This window comes from Thamnophis sirtalis, unplaced genomic scaffold, assembly GCF_051295495.1.
Source record: "Thamnophis sirtalis isolate CommonGarterSnake01/CBP01778 unplaced genomic scaffold, rThaSir2_p1.2 scaffold_3, whole genome shotgun sequence".
NCBI lineage: Eukaryota > Metazoa > Chordata > Lepidosauria > Squamata > Natricidae > Thamnophis > Thamnophis sirtalis.
Window position 1 is genome coordinate 176,215,265 of NW_028261383.1, and position 17,725 is coordinate 176,232,989.

The following is a 17,725-nucleotide window of genomic DNA, read 5'->3' on the forward strand; positions in this document are numbered from 1 at the left end:
TCTCTCAACCTTGGCAACTTGGAAGATGTCCGGACTTCAACTCCCAGAATTCCCCAGCCAGCGAATGCTGACTGAATGAATGCGAATGCTAGCTGGGGAATTCTGGGAGTTGAAGTCCGGACATCTTCAACTTACCAAGGTTGAGAAACACTAGCCCAATCGAAGAAATCCGCGGACGCCAACGCTGCCTGTGGAACTCTGGGAGTTGAAGTCCAGCTCTCGCGAGGTTGAGCGAGGCTGCGCAGGGAGCCTCCCGCGCCGAGCCGGCTCTCGCGTAACTCTAAATGAGTTGCGAGAGGAGGCGGGGCTTTAAGGCAACCATCTGACCAATTGGGTGGGGGGGGGGAGAGATGACGTCACGCGAAGGAATTCCCAGGGTGGCGGTGCAGACAACGGAAGGTCAGGGGCGCAAGGGGAGCCCGCGGGCGCCCCTCGGCGGAATGGGGGGGGGGGTTCGGGGCGCTCTTGCACGGGAAGGAGCTGCGGGAGGTGGGAGAAAGCCTGATAGGGGCCGTGGCTGCCCACGTGCGTTATTCCATCTAGATATGAATTAGGTTTGACCATGCGGTTAACATTTAACATATAGCACAGTGTTTCTCAACCTTGGCGACTTGAAGATGTCCGGACTTCAACTCCCAGAATTCCCCAGCCAGCGAATGCTGACTGACTGAATGCGAATGCTGGCTGGGGAATTCTGGGAGTTGAAGTCCGGACATCTTCAAGTCGCCAAGGTTGAGAAACACTGATATAGCATATATCTCTCTCTATGACCAATACGCATACCTGTTTATTTCCTATGGGCTCTATAGGTTTTATTATATATTTAATGCTTTTTTAAAAAAATATATTTATTTATTTTCAAAACAAACATACAACTCCTCCTTCTTTACATACTGTAGAAAGTGTATCAGCTGGTTACAAAAGGCTTTTGTGCATCTCTTCCACCTCCATCAAAAATAATTCAAATATCTTAACTCAAATGTTTACTATATTAACATCATCATGCCTCCACTTTTATATGACTATAGTTATTTAAACATCCTTAAATATACCAAGATTCAATACATAATCACATGCTGGCATTTCATCTACTTATTTGTAAAATCCTCCAGCTGCCCGGAGTCCTTCGGGATCGGGCGGCCTATAAATAAAATTAAACTTACAAACTTACTCCATTAATAGCAATAGCAATAGCAGTTAGACTTATATACCGCTTCATAGGGCTTTCAGCCTTGTCTAAGCGGTTTACAGAGTCAGCATATCGCCCCCACAATCTGGGTCCTCATTTCACCCACCTCGGAAGGATGGAAGGCTGAGTCAACCTTGAGCCGGTGAGATTAGAACCGCTGAACTGCAGATAACAGTCAGCTGTAGTGGCCTTCAGTACTGCACCCTAACCACTGCACCACCTTAGCTAAACATCCATAACATTCAATACCAAAATTTTCTAATCCTCCATGTGGACCCGGATTGTTGTTGGGGGCAATATGCTGACTCTGTAAACTGCTTAGAGAGGGCTGAAAGCCCTGTGAAGCGGTATATAAGTCTAACTGCTATTGCTATTGCTATGTATATAATTTATTATCATTATCCTTTCTTTCTTTAACTGTATCCTATAGCATAACATTTTCCCCATGCTTTTTAAAGGAGATGCAGGCTGAGTTCAGAGTGCTGAGTATCAGCCACAAAAGTAAGCGGGATGGGGCGTAAATTTTGAAAAGCCGGGAGGAAGTTAGCTGGAATTATGGGCAGTCCTGTATTGCTATACTTATGTGATCTAAAAACTAGATGAGAGTTGGAATGTCCTACTGACTTGGGAATCCAAGTATAGTACGTATTTCAAATCTTGATGGCGGAACATCAAGTGGTTTTTGATACCTAGTGGCACATAGATAACATTTTCTTATTGATGGTCTGTCCCTAGCCTGGGGTTTCGGGTTTTCCAGCTGCTCTCAATGTCTCTGTAACTGAGACTGTCCACTGTCAGCCTCTGCTTTGCTGCTGCTTCGGCTGCCATTGAAACGGGGAGGGGGGTCATGGTATTTGGGAGGGGTTTACTAATTGTGCTGGAGGAAGATTCTGGAGTTCTGCTGCCTGTCGGACTGCGCATGCGGAGGAGGTTTCCTGCCAAGGCCAACGGCACCGACATTCCATCTTGGTGATGCCTTTCGAAGTTATCTCGCACCTGACACTTGGGAGAATTATGATTGGACTGTGACTGGGATGCCAAGGGGTGGGGAATGGGTTATTCTATATATCATTTGCTTTCGCGCCTAAATAATCAGTCTTCGCTTTGCTACGCTTCTAATCATTTATAATTAGTAAAAGTACACTTGATTTCTATCAATGGAGTCTCGTGGTCTTCTTTCCTGATTATCCAATGAAGAGGTGCTGACAGTCCACATTGCTTTCAGTGGTCCTTTTCCTTCAATCTTTCTCAGCGAGCGAGGTCTTCACAGAAGGAGGACCATTTGAAGTTGATCATTTGTTTTCTCAAGTGAGAAAACTCGCTGGTTCTTACTTGTTAGTTAGCTGGTGGGTGTAGGTTATTTTTCGATAGACTTGTATACCTAATTTGCAGGCATTTCCTCTATTGATGAGGATATCTAGGAAGCTGAATATGTTTTTGCTTGGTTCTTCTCTTATAAATTTATTCCTTTGAAAATATTGCTGATTGTTCCACGTGTCTTCTGCTGTTGTTCCTTTTTATTACGACAAATCTCTCATCTACTTACTGGATCCATACTTTATTCATTTATTTATTTATTTATTTATTTATCAATTATCAATTATCAATTATCTATTTATTATTTTTTTTTATTTTTTTTTTATTTTTTATTTTTTATTTTTATTTATTTATTTATTTATTTATTTATTTATTTATTTATTTATTTATTTATTTATTTATTTATTTATTTATTTATTTATTTATTTATTTATAAAATTTATATGCCGCCCAATCCCGAAGGACTCCAGGCAGCTTACAAAAAGAGAGAGAGAGAGGGAAAAAAAACGGTTTAAAATCGCAACACCACATGCATTCAATCTAATCGGGGCTGGACCTCAGCAGTGAGGTCAACAGCCCCAGGCCTGCCGGAACAGCCAGGTTTTTACAGCTTTCCTGAAGGCCATGAGAGTGGGCAAGGTCCGGATCTCCGGGGGTAGCTGATTCCAAAGAGTCGGAGCAGCCACAGAGAAGGCTCTCCTCCGGGGGGCCTGCCAGCCGACACTGTCTGGCTGACGGCATCTGAAGGAGGCCCACCCTGTGGCATCTTACCAGCCGTTGGGAGGTATGTGGCAGCAGGCGGTCTCGAAGGTACGCTGGCCCTAAGCCATGTAGGGCTTTAAAGATAATAACCAACACCTTGAATTGCGTCCGGAGACCAATTGGTAGCCAGTGCAGCTCGCGGAGGACAGGTGTAACGTGGGTGTATCTCGGTGCACCCAATATCGCTTGCGCGGCTGCATTCTGGACTAGCTGCAGTCTCCGAACGCTTTTCAAGGGTAGCCACATGTAGAGCGCGTTGCAGTAATCCAGCCTTGAGGTGACAAGGGCGTGAGTGACCGTTTGAAGTGCCTCCCGATCCAAATAGGGCCGCAATTGGTGCACCAGACGAACCTGGGCAAAGGCCCCCCTGGTATGTTGTATATGTTGGAGTGGTATCGCTTCTAGATGCTGCATTACAGACTCTGCTATGAGAGTGGTGATCCTTTGGACGTTGGTATTTTTGTCCATCAAATTGAAAGTTGCTAGTGAGGCAAAGGTTGATGAGTTCCATGATTCTGGTTATCTCCACCTAAGCTCTACATGGGGCAGCCCTTGAAGAGCATTCAGAGACTTCAGCTTGTCCAGAATGCAGCCGCGCGAGCGATTGTGGGTGCACCTCGGTTCACCCACGTAACACCTATCCTCCGCGAGCTGCACTGGCTGCCTATTGGTCTCCGGATACGCTTCAAGGCGCTAGTCGTCACTTATAAAGCCCTTCATGGTATTGGATCTGGGTACTTGAGAGACCGCCTGCTGCCAATTACCTCCAATAGACCGATTAGATCCCACAGATTAGGCCTCCTCCGAATTCCATCCGCCGGCCAGTGTCGACTGGCGACTACCCGGAGGAGAGCCTTCTCTGTGGCTGCTCCGGCCCTTTGGAACGAACTCCCCGTGGAGATTCGCACCCTCACCACCCTCCAGGCCTTCCGCAAAGCCCTCAAAACCTGGCTGTTCCGACAGGCCTGGGGCTAAAGACTCGCTGCCCCTATCTCGAATGGTATGATTGTTGTGCTTTTAACTATGTATAGTTTTGTGTTCTTGTTAAACTGTTTGTATCCCCCCTTCCCTTTTTGAGCTGTGAGCCGCCCTGAGTCCCCTTAGGGAAAAGGGCGGCATACAAATGAAATAAAACTCAAACTAAGTGTACTTGGCTAGTTTGAGAATGCTGTGTAGTACGGCTGCCATGGATTCTTGGTTCTATGGGCATAAAGAATGCTGTGGCATTGAATGTAACCATAATTTCATCTTCTTCTATTTTTAGGTCTTTGGTTTTCCTGGAAGCATGTAACGGGAAGTTGAGAGATCCCAATTTTGGTTCTGGAAAACAGATGGACTGTCATGAAGTGTCTCAGGGCACTATTAGTGGCTGGGCAGCTTTCTGCAAGAAGATCCTTCTTTCCTAAAAAGAATCTTATACAATCACAAAGAAGCTCTTACTTCCAGGTACAAAATAAATAAATAAATAAATCCTTAAAACTTCTCTTAATTTCTTTTTTTTTTCTGTGTAAATATGTTTTATTTCATTTTCATTTTCATTTCATACGGTCACATATATACTGTGCATAACCGGGGCCATATAACATTGAGCAATAAACACAGCCATCCTTGTCAACAATACTCCCCAAAATACAAACCCAATATACCACTTCAACCCTTCATACACCCTTTCTTTCACCCCCCCTCCAACTTTCCTTTCTCCCCTCCAACATTCCCCTCTACCCTACTTCCCCTCTCCCTCTACCACTCCTCTCTCCCAGTACACTCCCTCCCTTCCTTCTCACCCTCCCTCCCATCCTCTCTCCCACCCTCTCTACCCCTCTTTCTTCTTTCCCTCTACTCCTCCCTTCGGTGTATTTCTACTATCTATCAATATATTCAGCGTCCTATTTTTACACTAAAATTAAAAAAGCAACAGTATACAAGTGCAATCATATTAATCAGTTTAAAATCCAGCACATACTATATTTCCCCCCTCCCCCCCTAGAACCCCACCTCCCTTCCCCCCCCCTGACTTCCCAGAGCCCGTACACGGTATAGCTTTTTATCAAACACAGTCGAAATATATTAAAGCCAAAGAAATTTTTTTTAAAAAAAAAAAAAGGGAAAAAGAGAAAAAAAATCAGTAAAGTCTCTAAGAAGACGGCAAAACTTCTCTTAATTTCTGAGACTGCATAAAAATGTGAGTCTATTTTATCTGCAATATTTCTTTGACTGTACTCTGTAATCTGTAGTCTGTAATTCTTACATCTCTCCAATTAACTTCGTCTTAGAACTCCAGTTTGGTTCCCGTGAGAAGTATTCAAAGGAGCACAGTTCTTAGCACTTCCGACTTTGCTGTAAAGAAGCATGAAAAACCCCACAGAGAATCTGCCAACCAATCGCTAGTGAAAATCGAAGATATCTTTGAGACAGTATCCGAACATGAAAAAACTTCAGCTACATTTCAGGAAGCCGTGGAGATCTTCTGCAAGCAGGATATTCGCCGCACGGGTCACGTAGAGTTCATCTATGCAGCTCTGAAGAAAATGCCAGAATTTGGAGTGGAGAAGGATGTTGATGTATATAACAAAATCTTGGATGTCTTCCCTAAGAAAGTCTTTATTCCTCAAAATGTTTTTCAGAAAATGCTCAAACACTATCCCAGGCAGCAGGATTGTGCTGTCGTGCTGCTTGAACAGATGGAGCATTTTGGTAAGTACATACCTGGTAGTAATAGCAAGAGGGCCCCAAAATTGGGGGATCTTTATTTAATGATATGTATATGAAAAAAACACGGGATCCTCCATCCCACGAACTTGCTCTTAATTTAGAAATTGTTCCATGTATTACATGAATAATCTTAGCATAGAATGCTGACTAACACTGCTGATAAAATAACTGTCAATGGAGAACTTTCCAGGCACTTGGAGAAGTTTCTTTCTGGTTTTTGCTTTGGAAAGATTTCTACAACATAAGCAGTAATAGAATACTGTCTATTTTTGTTATCTGAATACGAAGAAACAAGTATGGGAAGAAAGTTGTAGAGTATTACCATTTAAACTTGCTGTTGAGGTGGTTAGAGTGCTGTACTGCAGCCACTTCAGCTGACTGTTACCTGCAGTTCGGCGGTTCAAATCTCACCGGCTCAGGGTTGACTCAGCCTTCCATCCTTCCGAGGTGGGTGAAATGAGGACCCAGACTGTGGGGGCGATATGCTGACTCTGTAAACCGCTTAGAGAGGGCTGAAAGCCCTATGAAGAGGTATGTAAGTCTAACTGCTATTGCTATCTATCTATCTATCTATCTATCTATCTATCTATCTATCTATCTATCTATCTATCATCTATCTATCTCTATATCTGTCTGTCTGTCCATCCATCCATCCATCCATCCATATCTCTTATCTATCTATCTATCTATCTATCTATCTATCTATCTATCTATCTATCATCTATCTATCTATCTATCTATCTATCTATCTATCTATCTATCTATCTATCGCCGAGGTGGCGTAGTGGTTAGGGTGCAGTACTGCAGGCCACTTCAGCTGACTGTTATCTGCAGTTCAGCGGTTCAAATCTCACCGGCTCAGGGTTGACTCAGCCTTCCATCCTTCCGAGGTGGGTGAAATGAGGACCCAGACTGTGGGGGCGATATGCTGACTCTGTAAACCGCTGAGAGAGGGCTGAAAGCCCTATGAAGCGGTATATAAGTCTAACTGCTATTGCTATTGCTAACCAGTTTGAAGTCTGTTGCTGACATAAAGGCATTTAGTTGTATTGCCTGCAGAGTGTACAACCATAGAGCGTGTGCCCAGAGCAGCCACTGCCAAAAGACTGGTTGGAAGCTGCGGAAAAAGCCAGGCTGGGATGGTGGCGGAGGTGCCCTGGATCCGTAATGAGAGCTGGGCCATGCATCGTGTGGCTGGGAGATGGGTGAGCGAGAGTGGAACAGCCTCTCGCGCAACCCCCCCCCTCCAACTGTGCAGAGCGCCATTCACTGGCATTTGGAAGGCGCCAAGCCGCGGCAGCCGGGCGGTGGTGAACAGGCGCTCACACAGCTTGGCGATACCCCTAGATCAGTGAATGGCGCTGTGCCCGGCTGCAAAGGGGGTTTGCCAGGTGGATGCTCATGAGCGTGGTCGCTTCATGGCTGTTGTGTTGCACTGCTGCGACAGCGCAACACAGCCATTCGCCCATGAGGCTGTGCCCGGCTCTTTGGGAGCCCGCTCGCAAGAGAGCAGCCGCCCGGCAACCCCCCTCTTCAACTGGGCACAGCGCTGCTCACCAACCTAGCGGTATCCCGAAGACGCCAAGCAACGTGATCACCTTTGCCTCCCCCCATCGTTCCCGCGGCTTGGCACCTTCGGGATATTGCTAGGTTGGTGAGTGGCGTTCTGCCTGGCTGGAGGTGGGGGCTTGTCCAGGGGGCTTATATGCGGGGGGGGGTATATTTTTGCCCACCAGAAAAATGTGGGATGGCTGTATTATGAGGACATGTCGTATTTTTGGGGAAACACGATAATTGTTGCCACTTTTCCAGTTCAATCGTATGGCCAAAATTCTTTGCCCAAGTTAACATTGTATTTTTAACTACTTCTTCTTCTAACCTAGTTCTTAATAGGTAGCTATATAATCCTTGATTATTCTTTCTTCGGTTCCCATAAGTATCTTATCCAACTCCGAACTTCCCAAGTTAAAACCGTATTCCCTTTTATCTTTTTCATATCTTGATTGTATTTGCAATTGTGAAAACCATCCTATATCAATCCCTTGTTCTTCTAATTCTTGTTTTGTTTTAGTTCCCCCCTTTCTGTTAAGATATCTTTATATCTAATAATATTCTTCATGCTACTAATATTTGGATGTGTCCATGCTTCCATTGTTGAAAGCCACATTGGTATTTCTGAATAATGTTTCCCTTTCACTCTTCCCCATATGGTTAATAATCCATTCCTTACGTAATGTCTTTGGAAATAGCCATGTGCCCTACTTTTAGCATACCACAAAAAAGCATGCCAACCCAATTGCCAATCATGGCCCTCCAGCATCAATAATCTTGTATTTCTCAATAAAATCCATTCTTTCATCCAAGCTTGTCCCGCTGCTTGATAGTACAATTCCCAGTTTGGTAATCCAAATCCACCTCGAATCATTGCATCTTGCAACATTTTTATGATAATTTTGCTTCCCCCCCCCCCCGTGCCATATATATTTCCTTACTATTTTATTCATACTTTCAAAGAATTTTTTTCTCTAGTTTTATTGGTATTGTTTGCAATAGGTATAGCAATCTTGGTAATATATTCATCTTTACTATTGCTATTCTTCCCATCAATGATAATTGTAGGTTTTTCCATCTTTTCAAATCTATTTCTATTTGTTTTCTCACCTTATAATAGTTTTCTCTCCTTTAGTGTTATGTACCTTGATGTCAATTGGATACCCAAATATTTCACTTTTTTCACCACCCGTATGTCCAGTTTCCACATCAGCTCTCTTTTCTGCTTTTCTGTCATATTTTTCACGTTCTGCAAGAGCAGGCGTTTTAGGGAAAGTTATGAGTTCCACAATCCCACCCACTTGCGCCCCCACCCCCTTCATCACTGTCTCTCTAGGACAGCTATGGTGAGGGTACAGGTCACCCCTCCCACGATACAGTAGGAATCTGATGGTTCTTCAGAGAGCCCCCCGGAGAACATGTTGTATTGCTGGGATTCAGGCTACACCCTCCCGCTACTTTCATCTCTGAGGCTTTCTAGCAATAGCAGTTAGACTTATATACCGCTTCATAGTGCTTTTACAGCCCTCTCTAAGCGGTTTACAGAGTCAGCATATCGCCCCCAACAACAATCCGGGTCCTCATTTCACCCACCTCAGAAGGATGGAAGGCTGAGTCAACCTTGAGCCGGTGAGATTTGAACAGCCTAACTGCAGAACTGCAGTCAGCTGAAGTAGCCTGCAGTGCTGCATTTAACCACTGCACCACCTCGGCTCCTCCTTTTTCCTTGTAGACCGGTGTAAATAAAATAAATAAAAACTGTTTCTTCCCATTCCTGATAAATTTGTCCTTTCTCTTGTCCTAAAGGTGTCATGCCAAACCTGGAAACCAGGTTTTTGCTGCTCGAGATCTTTGGTAATAAAAGCTACCCTGTAAGAAAATATCAGAGGATCATGTACTGGTTCCCTAAATTTAAGCATATCAATCCTTATCCCGTCCCAACTCCTCTGCCCGAAGATCCTATTGAACTTGCAAAGTTGAGCTTGCAGAGGATTGCGGCTGACCTGGATTCCAAGGTTACAGTTTATCAGGTAAAATTGAGAAATTTGCAATCCTACTGGTAGAGGAGATGATCTACTGTGCTGAGATTCAAATGATTAGTTTCTCCACTAATTCAAAGTACTGATGTTTCTTTTGAATGTAGTACCTTTCCTTTATCATGTGTCAAACATTCAAATTCCTTAATGGAAAAACTAAAAAAATTTACAGTATGTGGGCCACTGGCTTTGTGTGGAATGTGTATAGATATATTCCTGAAATAAAAGAAAAAGCTTAATTATGAAAATCTTAACTTTTTAAGAGAAAAAAACAACAACCACAGTTTGGAGTTCTCAAAGTAAATTGAAAGCTAAATCTGAAAATATTCTGGAAGGATGTAAAAGAAAAATACTTCCTTTCATTACCCATCTACTCCTTTACTAATATAGGTAGTCCTCAATTTATGAGAATTGAGCGCAAAATGTATGTTCTTAAGTGAAATTGGTTAAGTGAGTTTTGCCCCATTTGACGAATTTTCTTGCCACATTTGTTAAGTGAATCACTGCAGGGTTTTTTTTAGTAATACAGTTGCTAAGTGAATCTGGTTTCCTCATTGACTCATTGCTTGTCAGAAGGTCGCAAAAGGGGATCACGTGAATCTGGAACACTTCAACTGTCATAAATAAGAATCAGTTGCCAAGCACCCGCATTTTATTCACATGACCATGGTGTGCTACGACATTCATAAACGTGAAAAAACAGTTACAAGTCGCTCTTTCCAATGCTGTTGTAACTTTCTAAATCAAGGACTACCTGTATTTCATCTCCTATTTATTTATTTGTTAAATTTCTAGGCCGCCCAATCCCGGAGGACTCTGGGCGGCTTACAAAGAAAGGAAAAAGAAAACCGAAATAAAAATAATTTAAAAATTCCCAACACGCATACAATTCTAATCGGGGCTGGACCTTAACAATAAGGTCAACAGCCCCAGGCCTGCCGGAACAGCCAGGTTTTAACAGCTTTCCTGAAGGCCATGAGGGTGGGTATGGTCCAGACCTCTGGGGGTAGCTGGTTCCACATGGTCGGAGCAGCCACAGAGAAGGCTCTCCTCCAGGGAGCCGCCAGCCGACACTGTCCGGCTGACGGCATCCGAAGGAGGCCCATCCTGTGGGATCTTAGCGGCCGCTGTGAGGTATGTGGCAGTAGGCAGTCTCGCAGATACGCTGGTCATCTCCTAATCCTAATCCTGTTTCATTCCCACCCTTATCTTCTATTACTTAATGGCTTCCTGTAATTTATTATGGTGCTCCTTTAATAACTTTTGTGTCACCAATGAATTTAAACTATCTTTAACGTTTACAGACCTCCCACTCAGAAGTGCTAGATTCTGGGAAAGAAATCAACCATCCACACATCGTAGGTACTGAATTCTTTCTGTCGTTTTTTTTTTCTTTGTGCTGACTGGACAATCTCCGATTTGAGGACCAAATGAATATGGAACAAAATGGGGATTCCCGTCATAATGTCTGTAGGTGCCACTGTAACTGCAAGTAAGACAAGGAAGCTTCTTTTAACTATGTTCAAAATGAAAGGAAAAGAAAAGAATCTTACCAGCTGCTCAGAGAAGGCTCAAAGGCAACCCAAAGGCAATGCTGTTTAATTGCAGCTTCAGTTTTATTCAACATAAATGAAATTGTGAAGGGCAGGATAAAATCCATTCTTTCATCCAAGCTCGTCCCGCTGCTTGATAGTACAATTCCCAGTTTGGTAATCCAAATCCACCTCGAATCATTGCATCTTGCAACATTTTTATGTTAATTTTGCTTCCCCCCCCCTGCCATATATATTTCCTTACTATTTTATTCATACTTTCAAAGAATTTTTTTCTCTAGTTTTATTGGTATTGTTTGCAATAGGTATAGCAATCTTGGTAATATACTCATCTTTACTATTGCTATTCTTCCCATCAATGATAATTGTAGGTTTTTCCATCTTTTAAAATCTATTTCTATTTGTTTTCTCACCTTATAATAGTTATCCTCCTTTAGTGTTATATACCTTGATGTCAATTGGATACCCAAATAGGAAGCTTCTTTTAACTATGTTCAAAATGAAAGGAAAAGAAAAGAATCTTACCAGCTGCTCAGAGAAGGCTCAAAGGCAACCCAAAGGCAATGCTGTTTAATTGCAGCTTCAGTTTTTATTCAACATAAATGAAATTGTGAAGGGCAGGATAAAGGGATAAGATAGAAGCCTGGTGGCAAACTTATGGTAAGAAAATACCCCTTTAGTTGAACGATTCTTAATTTCCAGGACCAGATTTTCTCCTGTACAAGAGGTTTTCCTCTTGTTGCAAATCAACTGATTTCCTTCTGTCAAGTGCATATAAGAAGAAGGCCAGTCTGGTTTCTTTCTTCTTACTCGCCTTCTCAGTTTGCCATAGGAGACAGAAGGAACGCCACAAAAATGTGTGACTCAACATATACCTGCAACAGCCATTGTTTGCGTAATTATTATTTTTATAATGCATAGAGCAGGACCAGAAATAAAAATTACAGATAGGAATGCAACAAGGCATTGCTTGACTTGAATAGACTTGGAAAGCATGGATATTTGTGTACCTGTTGGGGAATATTGTGCAATCCTCACTCTTCAGCTCAGAAATACAAATGCTGAAACCGGAAATTTTACAGATTGGTCAGAGAGGAAGGAACAAGAAATTTCCTTCGCATGAATTTTTTTTTCTGCGCTCCACTTATTTTTCTCATAGCATAGCTACCTAGCACTTAATTCTCTGCATCTTCTAGCTATTTCATTTCTTCTAGGGCTAGAAATACAATCGCAGGAGAATTATATAGTGGCAGAAATGCTGTGGCAATGAAGTGAAATACTGAAATTATCAAATTTCTTCACAATAATATAGTGCTTTGGCTGCCAGCTTCAGAGCTGATAATGAGTCAACATGAATGGATAGTGGGATCTAAGATTTGAAATACTTGTGTACATTATGCAGAGCGGATTTCTTGGAATTTGGTTTCTAAACTCTTCCTTCGGCATAGCTGATAACGCTGAGAATTCTTGTTTTGGCTGAAAACAAAATACATCCCATCTCTTTTTTTAATTTACCAAAGAGCTAGAGTTGACATACTGTTTTTATATTTTAAAATAATGGTGGTGATTAACCTTTGTTTTATAACCTGCCCTTTTTGTGTCTCTTTTCTGCCTTTCAGGAACGCAAAGCCCTGATCAGCAGTCACTGCTTGCTTCTCATAACACTGAAAAACCCATTTTCCTTGAAGGCCCCTTTCGCTTATGGCTCAAGGCCAAGTGTGTTTATTACTATGTGCTCAGAGCGAAGCTGTCAGAAGAACATGTAAATCAATATTTGGTATCTTCTCTAAAGGCTGCTTGTAACATTGAGTCAGACATGGAAGGATGCATGTAATTTCTCTGCTAGCGCACCTGATGGAGTTGTGTGAGCATGTGTCATTGCAAAACAAACGTATAAAAAAGGATGAACTATTATTGTACTCTGAATGTTCATGCGTGGAGTGTCATGTGGAGACCGGGGGAGGGGTGGGGGGGGCAATTCAGGGTGTGAAAATTTATCCCTCCCTGTTTGTGCAGCCTAGACATTTTAGAGATGGAAATAGTGTATTTAAACAGGAAACCTACAAAGGAATCTGAATGTATCTGAATGGCTTGGTGTTATTTTTAGTGTTAAGGTTTTAGTTGAGAGAGAAGAGCAAATAATTATTGGTTATTTTGTAAGACAAAGACTAGCTTCAAGGTGCTATTAATCACCCATAAAGCCCTACATGGCAGTGGATCTGGATATTTGAGAGACCGCCTTCTGCCAATTACATCCCTGCGACCGATAAGATCCCATAGATTAGGCCTCCGTATCCCATCGGCCAGCCAGTGTCGGCTGGCAACTACAAGGAGGAGGGCCTTTTCAGCAGTAGCCCCGGCCCTTTGGAACGAGCTCCCCGTGGAGATTCGTACCCTCTCCACCGTCCAAGCCTTCCGCATAGCCCTGAAGAACTGGCTCGCCCGTCAGGCCTGGGGATAAGGATAGTTACCCCTCCCGAATGATGAATGTATGTTGCCTACCATTTTATGATATGTCTCTATCTTGATGTTTGTATTCCCCCCCCTTCCCAGGTTTTATGTGAGCCGCCCTGAGTCCCCTCAGGGAAAAGGGCGGCCTACAAATTCTAATAAAACATCTAAAAACATCTAAATTTTGTTCAAGAGCAAGCTGGGTCTTCCACTACCTGAAGCTCCAAGAAAGCACTTCCATTCACTTCTGATCAGTTATTTGGAAATGAGCGGCAGAAGAGGGCAACAAAATGATGACAATTTGTTTTTCGTTTAAATAATTCAACCCATTAAACAAAGTCTCCGTTGGACGTGTTCAGATGCAAGTATGTAGAAGCCAAAAGAAATGAAACTCGGGATTCCACATTCTAACTGGAGACTAAAGAGGACATCCAGCTATAGGAAAAATGAAGGAGAGAGGCTCTTTTCGTGGATTTAGCTTAGTAAGGAAAAGCTTCCTGATGACACAGAAAAAGAACCCACAGGGAGCTTATTAATTGCTTATATGGGGGAAATGGCGTTTTTATACTTCAGAGGACACCTGAAGGGATAAGCAGGCTCTGGAAGAACATCCTGAGTACTAGTGTCAGTCAGAAATAGCAGAGACCACTAATGTGCTATCCTTTGAGTATCTGTAAAACCTTGCTGAAACTTGAGATTATTAGAATAAAATACATTGCTCTGAAGCATGTAGCTTTAATGGAGACGAATACAGGAACAGGAATAGCAATAGCAATTAGACTTATATACCGCTTCATAGGGCTTTCAGCCCTCTCTAAGAGGTTTACAGAGTCAGCATATTGCCCCCAACAACAATCCGGGTCCTCATTTCACCCACCTCGGAAGGATGGAAGGCTGAGTCAACCCTGAGCCAGTGAGATTTGAACAGCTGAACTGCAGAACTGCAGTCAGCTGAAGTAGCCTGCAGTGCTGCATTTAACCTCTGCGCCACCTCGGCTGCATGTTTCTGTTTACTTTTCCTAACCAAAGATAGTAGGGTTCTACTCAGATAATTTGCTATTTAAAAACGTAATCAGCACTTCCTTCTGTTCACAGATGGTGGAGGTGATTGACCCAGAAAGAAATTTCTACTACCCCATGCATCTGGATCTTGATTTGGAACGGGACGTTCTGGATGATTTTGAGTTTTACACAGATAAAGGTAACCATCATATATTTTGGGTGTTGTGTTTTGTATGCAAAAATAACAGTCTTGATCATCCCTAGCAAGTAGGATGACATTCTTCCCAACGTAAAAACTAGGAAAGGAGAATCAAGTGAGTGGAGTTTAACCTAACAGCTTCTCTTGTCTTACATGAGCTGAGGTGGCGCAGTGGTTAAATGCAGCACTGCAGGCCACTTCAGCTGACTGTTATCTGCAGTTCGGCTGTTCAAATCTCACCACCGGCTCAGGGTTGACTCAGCCTTCCATCCTTCCGAGGTGGGTAAAATGAGGACCCGGATTGTTGTTGGGGGCGATATGCTGACTCTGTAAACCGCTTAGAGAGGGCTGAAAGCCCTATGAAGCGGTATATAAGTCTAACTGCTATTGCTACTGCTACATGACCATTTGGTAGAAAGACCCCCCTGCTTGCTTCACTATGATTTCTCTTATGTAAATGTAAACTCCCAGGATGTGGGATCTGTGTGAAATCCCATGCGTATACAGGTAGTCCTCGATTTATGACCCAAATCGACACCACAATTTCCATGGCTAAGCAAGGAAATTGTTAAGTAAGTTGCACCCAATTTTATGACAATTTTGTTAAGTGAATCATGCAGTCATTCAGCAAATCTACCTTCCCTCATTGACTTTGCTTGTGAGGTGGCGGGTGGGAAGGTCACAAATGCCAATCATTTGGCCCCAGGATTACTGCAACACACTCTACATGGGGGCTGCCCCTGAAGAGTGTTCGGAGACTGCAGTTGGTCCAGAATGCAGCCGCGCGAGCGATATCGGGTGTACCTCGGTACACCCATGTTACACCTATCCTCCGCGAGCTGCACTGGCTCCCTATTGGTCTCCGGACGCGCTACAAAGTGCTGGTGATTACCTTTAAAGCCCTACATGGCCTTGGACCTGGATATCTGAGAGACTGTCTCCTGCTACACACCTCCCAACGTCCGATAAGAACCCACAGGCTAGGCCTCCTCCGGGTGCCGCCGACCGGACAATGCCGGCTGGCGACCATTCGGGGGAGAGCCTTCTCTGTAGCTGCTCCGGCTCTGTGGAACGAGCTACCAGCAGAGATCCGGACCCTTCCCACTCTCGCAGCCTTCCAAAAAAAGCCACCAAAACCTGCCTGTTCTGGCAGGCCTGGGGCTGTTGATCTATACATCAGGTCCAGCCCCCAGCTAAGCCAAATGTATGTTGTGTTTTTAAACTGTTTTTGTTTCTCTCCCCTATTTGTTATTTTTATTTTATCTCGTATTTGTAAGCCGCCCGGAGTCCTATGGGATTGGGCGGCATATAAACTCATTAAATTACGAATTAATTCAACTGTCGTAAATACATGCCATTTCCCAACTTCTCAAACTTTTATTATTTCACTAGAAGGATGCTATGATGGTCATAAGCGCAACGACCACTTGTTTAAAGTGCCATTGTAACTTCAAACAGTCATTAAACAAATGATTGTAAGCAGAGGTGGCATTCAGCAGGTTCTGACCAGTTCTGGAGAACCGGTAGTGGAAATTTTGAGTAGTTCGGAGAACCAGTAAAGGCCAGTCAGAAGTGTACCATCCCTGAAGAAAGGAAGGAAGGAAGGAGGGAAGAAAGGAGGGAATCTAAGAGAAAAGAAAGAAAGGAAGGAGGGAGGGAAGGAAGGAGGGAATGTATGAGAGAAAGAAGGGGGGAAGGAGAGAGAAAAGGGAGGGGGAAGGGTAGGAGAAAAGGAGAAAAGAAAGGAGGGAAGGAAGGAGAGAAGGAGGGAGGGAAGGAAGGGGAGTGGCAGAGAAGAAACGAGGGAAGGAAAGAGGGAGGGAGGGAAGAAGATGCCTAACTTTTGATGTCTATAGCGATTTTGTTATTATGGAAATGTCTCGAAACGTAGTCAAATGTAAAGCAAAACAGTGGCGGATGTTGTATTGTCTTTTGCAATCTATTGGCTGTTGTATTTTTCTTTTACTAATAAAAAATAATAATAATAATAATAAAAAAGAAGTGTACCATCTCTGACTGGCCCCGTCCCCATCTATTCTCTGCTTCCCGAGTCGCAGCTGATTGGGAGGAAATGGGGATTTTGCAGTAACCTTCCCCTGGAGTGGGGTGAGAATGGAGATTTTACAGTATCCTTCCCCTGCCACGCCCACCAAGCCACACTACATCCGCCAAACCACGTTCACAAAACCGGTAGTAAAAAATAATAATAATCCCACCACTTGATGTAAGTGCATGCAGGTAATGTAAGCTGTATTCTGGGAATTGACAGTAGATGATGAATTGGCCTTGAGGTATTTGCATTTTTAGAGCCAAGGTGGCGCAGTGGTTAAAATGCAGCACTGCAGGCTACTGCTAGATCAGCAGGTCAGCGGTTCAAATCTCACCGGCTCAGGGTTGACTCAGCCTTCCATCCTTCCGAGGTGGGTAAAATGAGGACCCAGATTGTTGGGGGCAATATGCTGACTCTCTGTAAACCGCTTAGAGAGGCCTGGAAGGCCTATGAAGCGGTATATAAGTCTACTGCTATTGCTATTGCTATTGCATTTGTCCCTCTGATGCTTACGTTGAATGTTTTACACCCGTAATTCTTTGCCATCCGTTTTAAACTGCCTTGGAATGCTGACACTGTGTTTTCTGCTTTCTCTACAGTTAAGGAGGGGCCTGTGTTTGCCATGTGTATGGTCGGGGCAGAAGACAAGGCTACCTTGGCCAAATGGATTGTGGGTCTTCAGGAAACGAACCCTATTTTGCATGATATAACTGTCATATTCCGTCTCACGCACAGCCCCCAGGAGCTGCAGTGCAATCAAGAAACGGAGGGCGAGAGTGGAAGAACACAGGCCAAATTCAAACAGGAAGTTTGAAACGTCGCTGGTTGTGCTTTAGGTTTCAGTCGTGTTATATGAGGTTTTTAAGGACATTTGAGCCAATAAATTCCCGAATTGTTAAATCA

At 43.5% G+C, this 17,725-nt stretch overlaps 1 protein-coding gene across 1 annotated transcript; it reads left to right on the forward strand.

The window, feature by feature from the left end:
• The first annotated feature begins 344 nt into the window (after positions 1 to 344).
• Positions 345 to 17,725, forward strand: ECSIT (ECSIT signaling integrator). The gene is made up of 8 exons (XM_087711053.1): positions 345 to 399; positions 4,533 to 4,714; positions 5,542 to 5,962; positions 9,338 to 9,561; positions 10,872 to 10,929; positions 12,740 to 12,882; positions 14,667 to 14,772; positions 17,422 to 17,725. The coding sequence occupies exons 2-8, from the start codon at positions 4,610 to 4,612 to the stop codon at positions 17,634 to 17,636; spliced, it is 1,272 nt and encodes a 423-aa protein (XP_087567179.1). The 5' UTR covers positions 345 to 399; positions 4,533 to 4,609; the 3' UTR covers positions 17,637 to 17,725.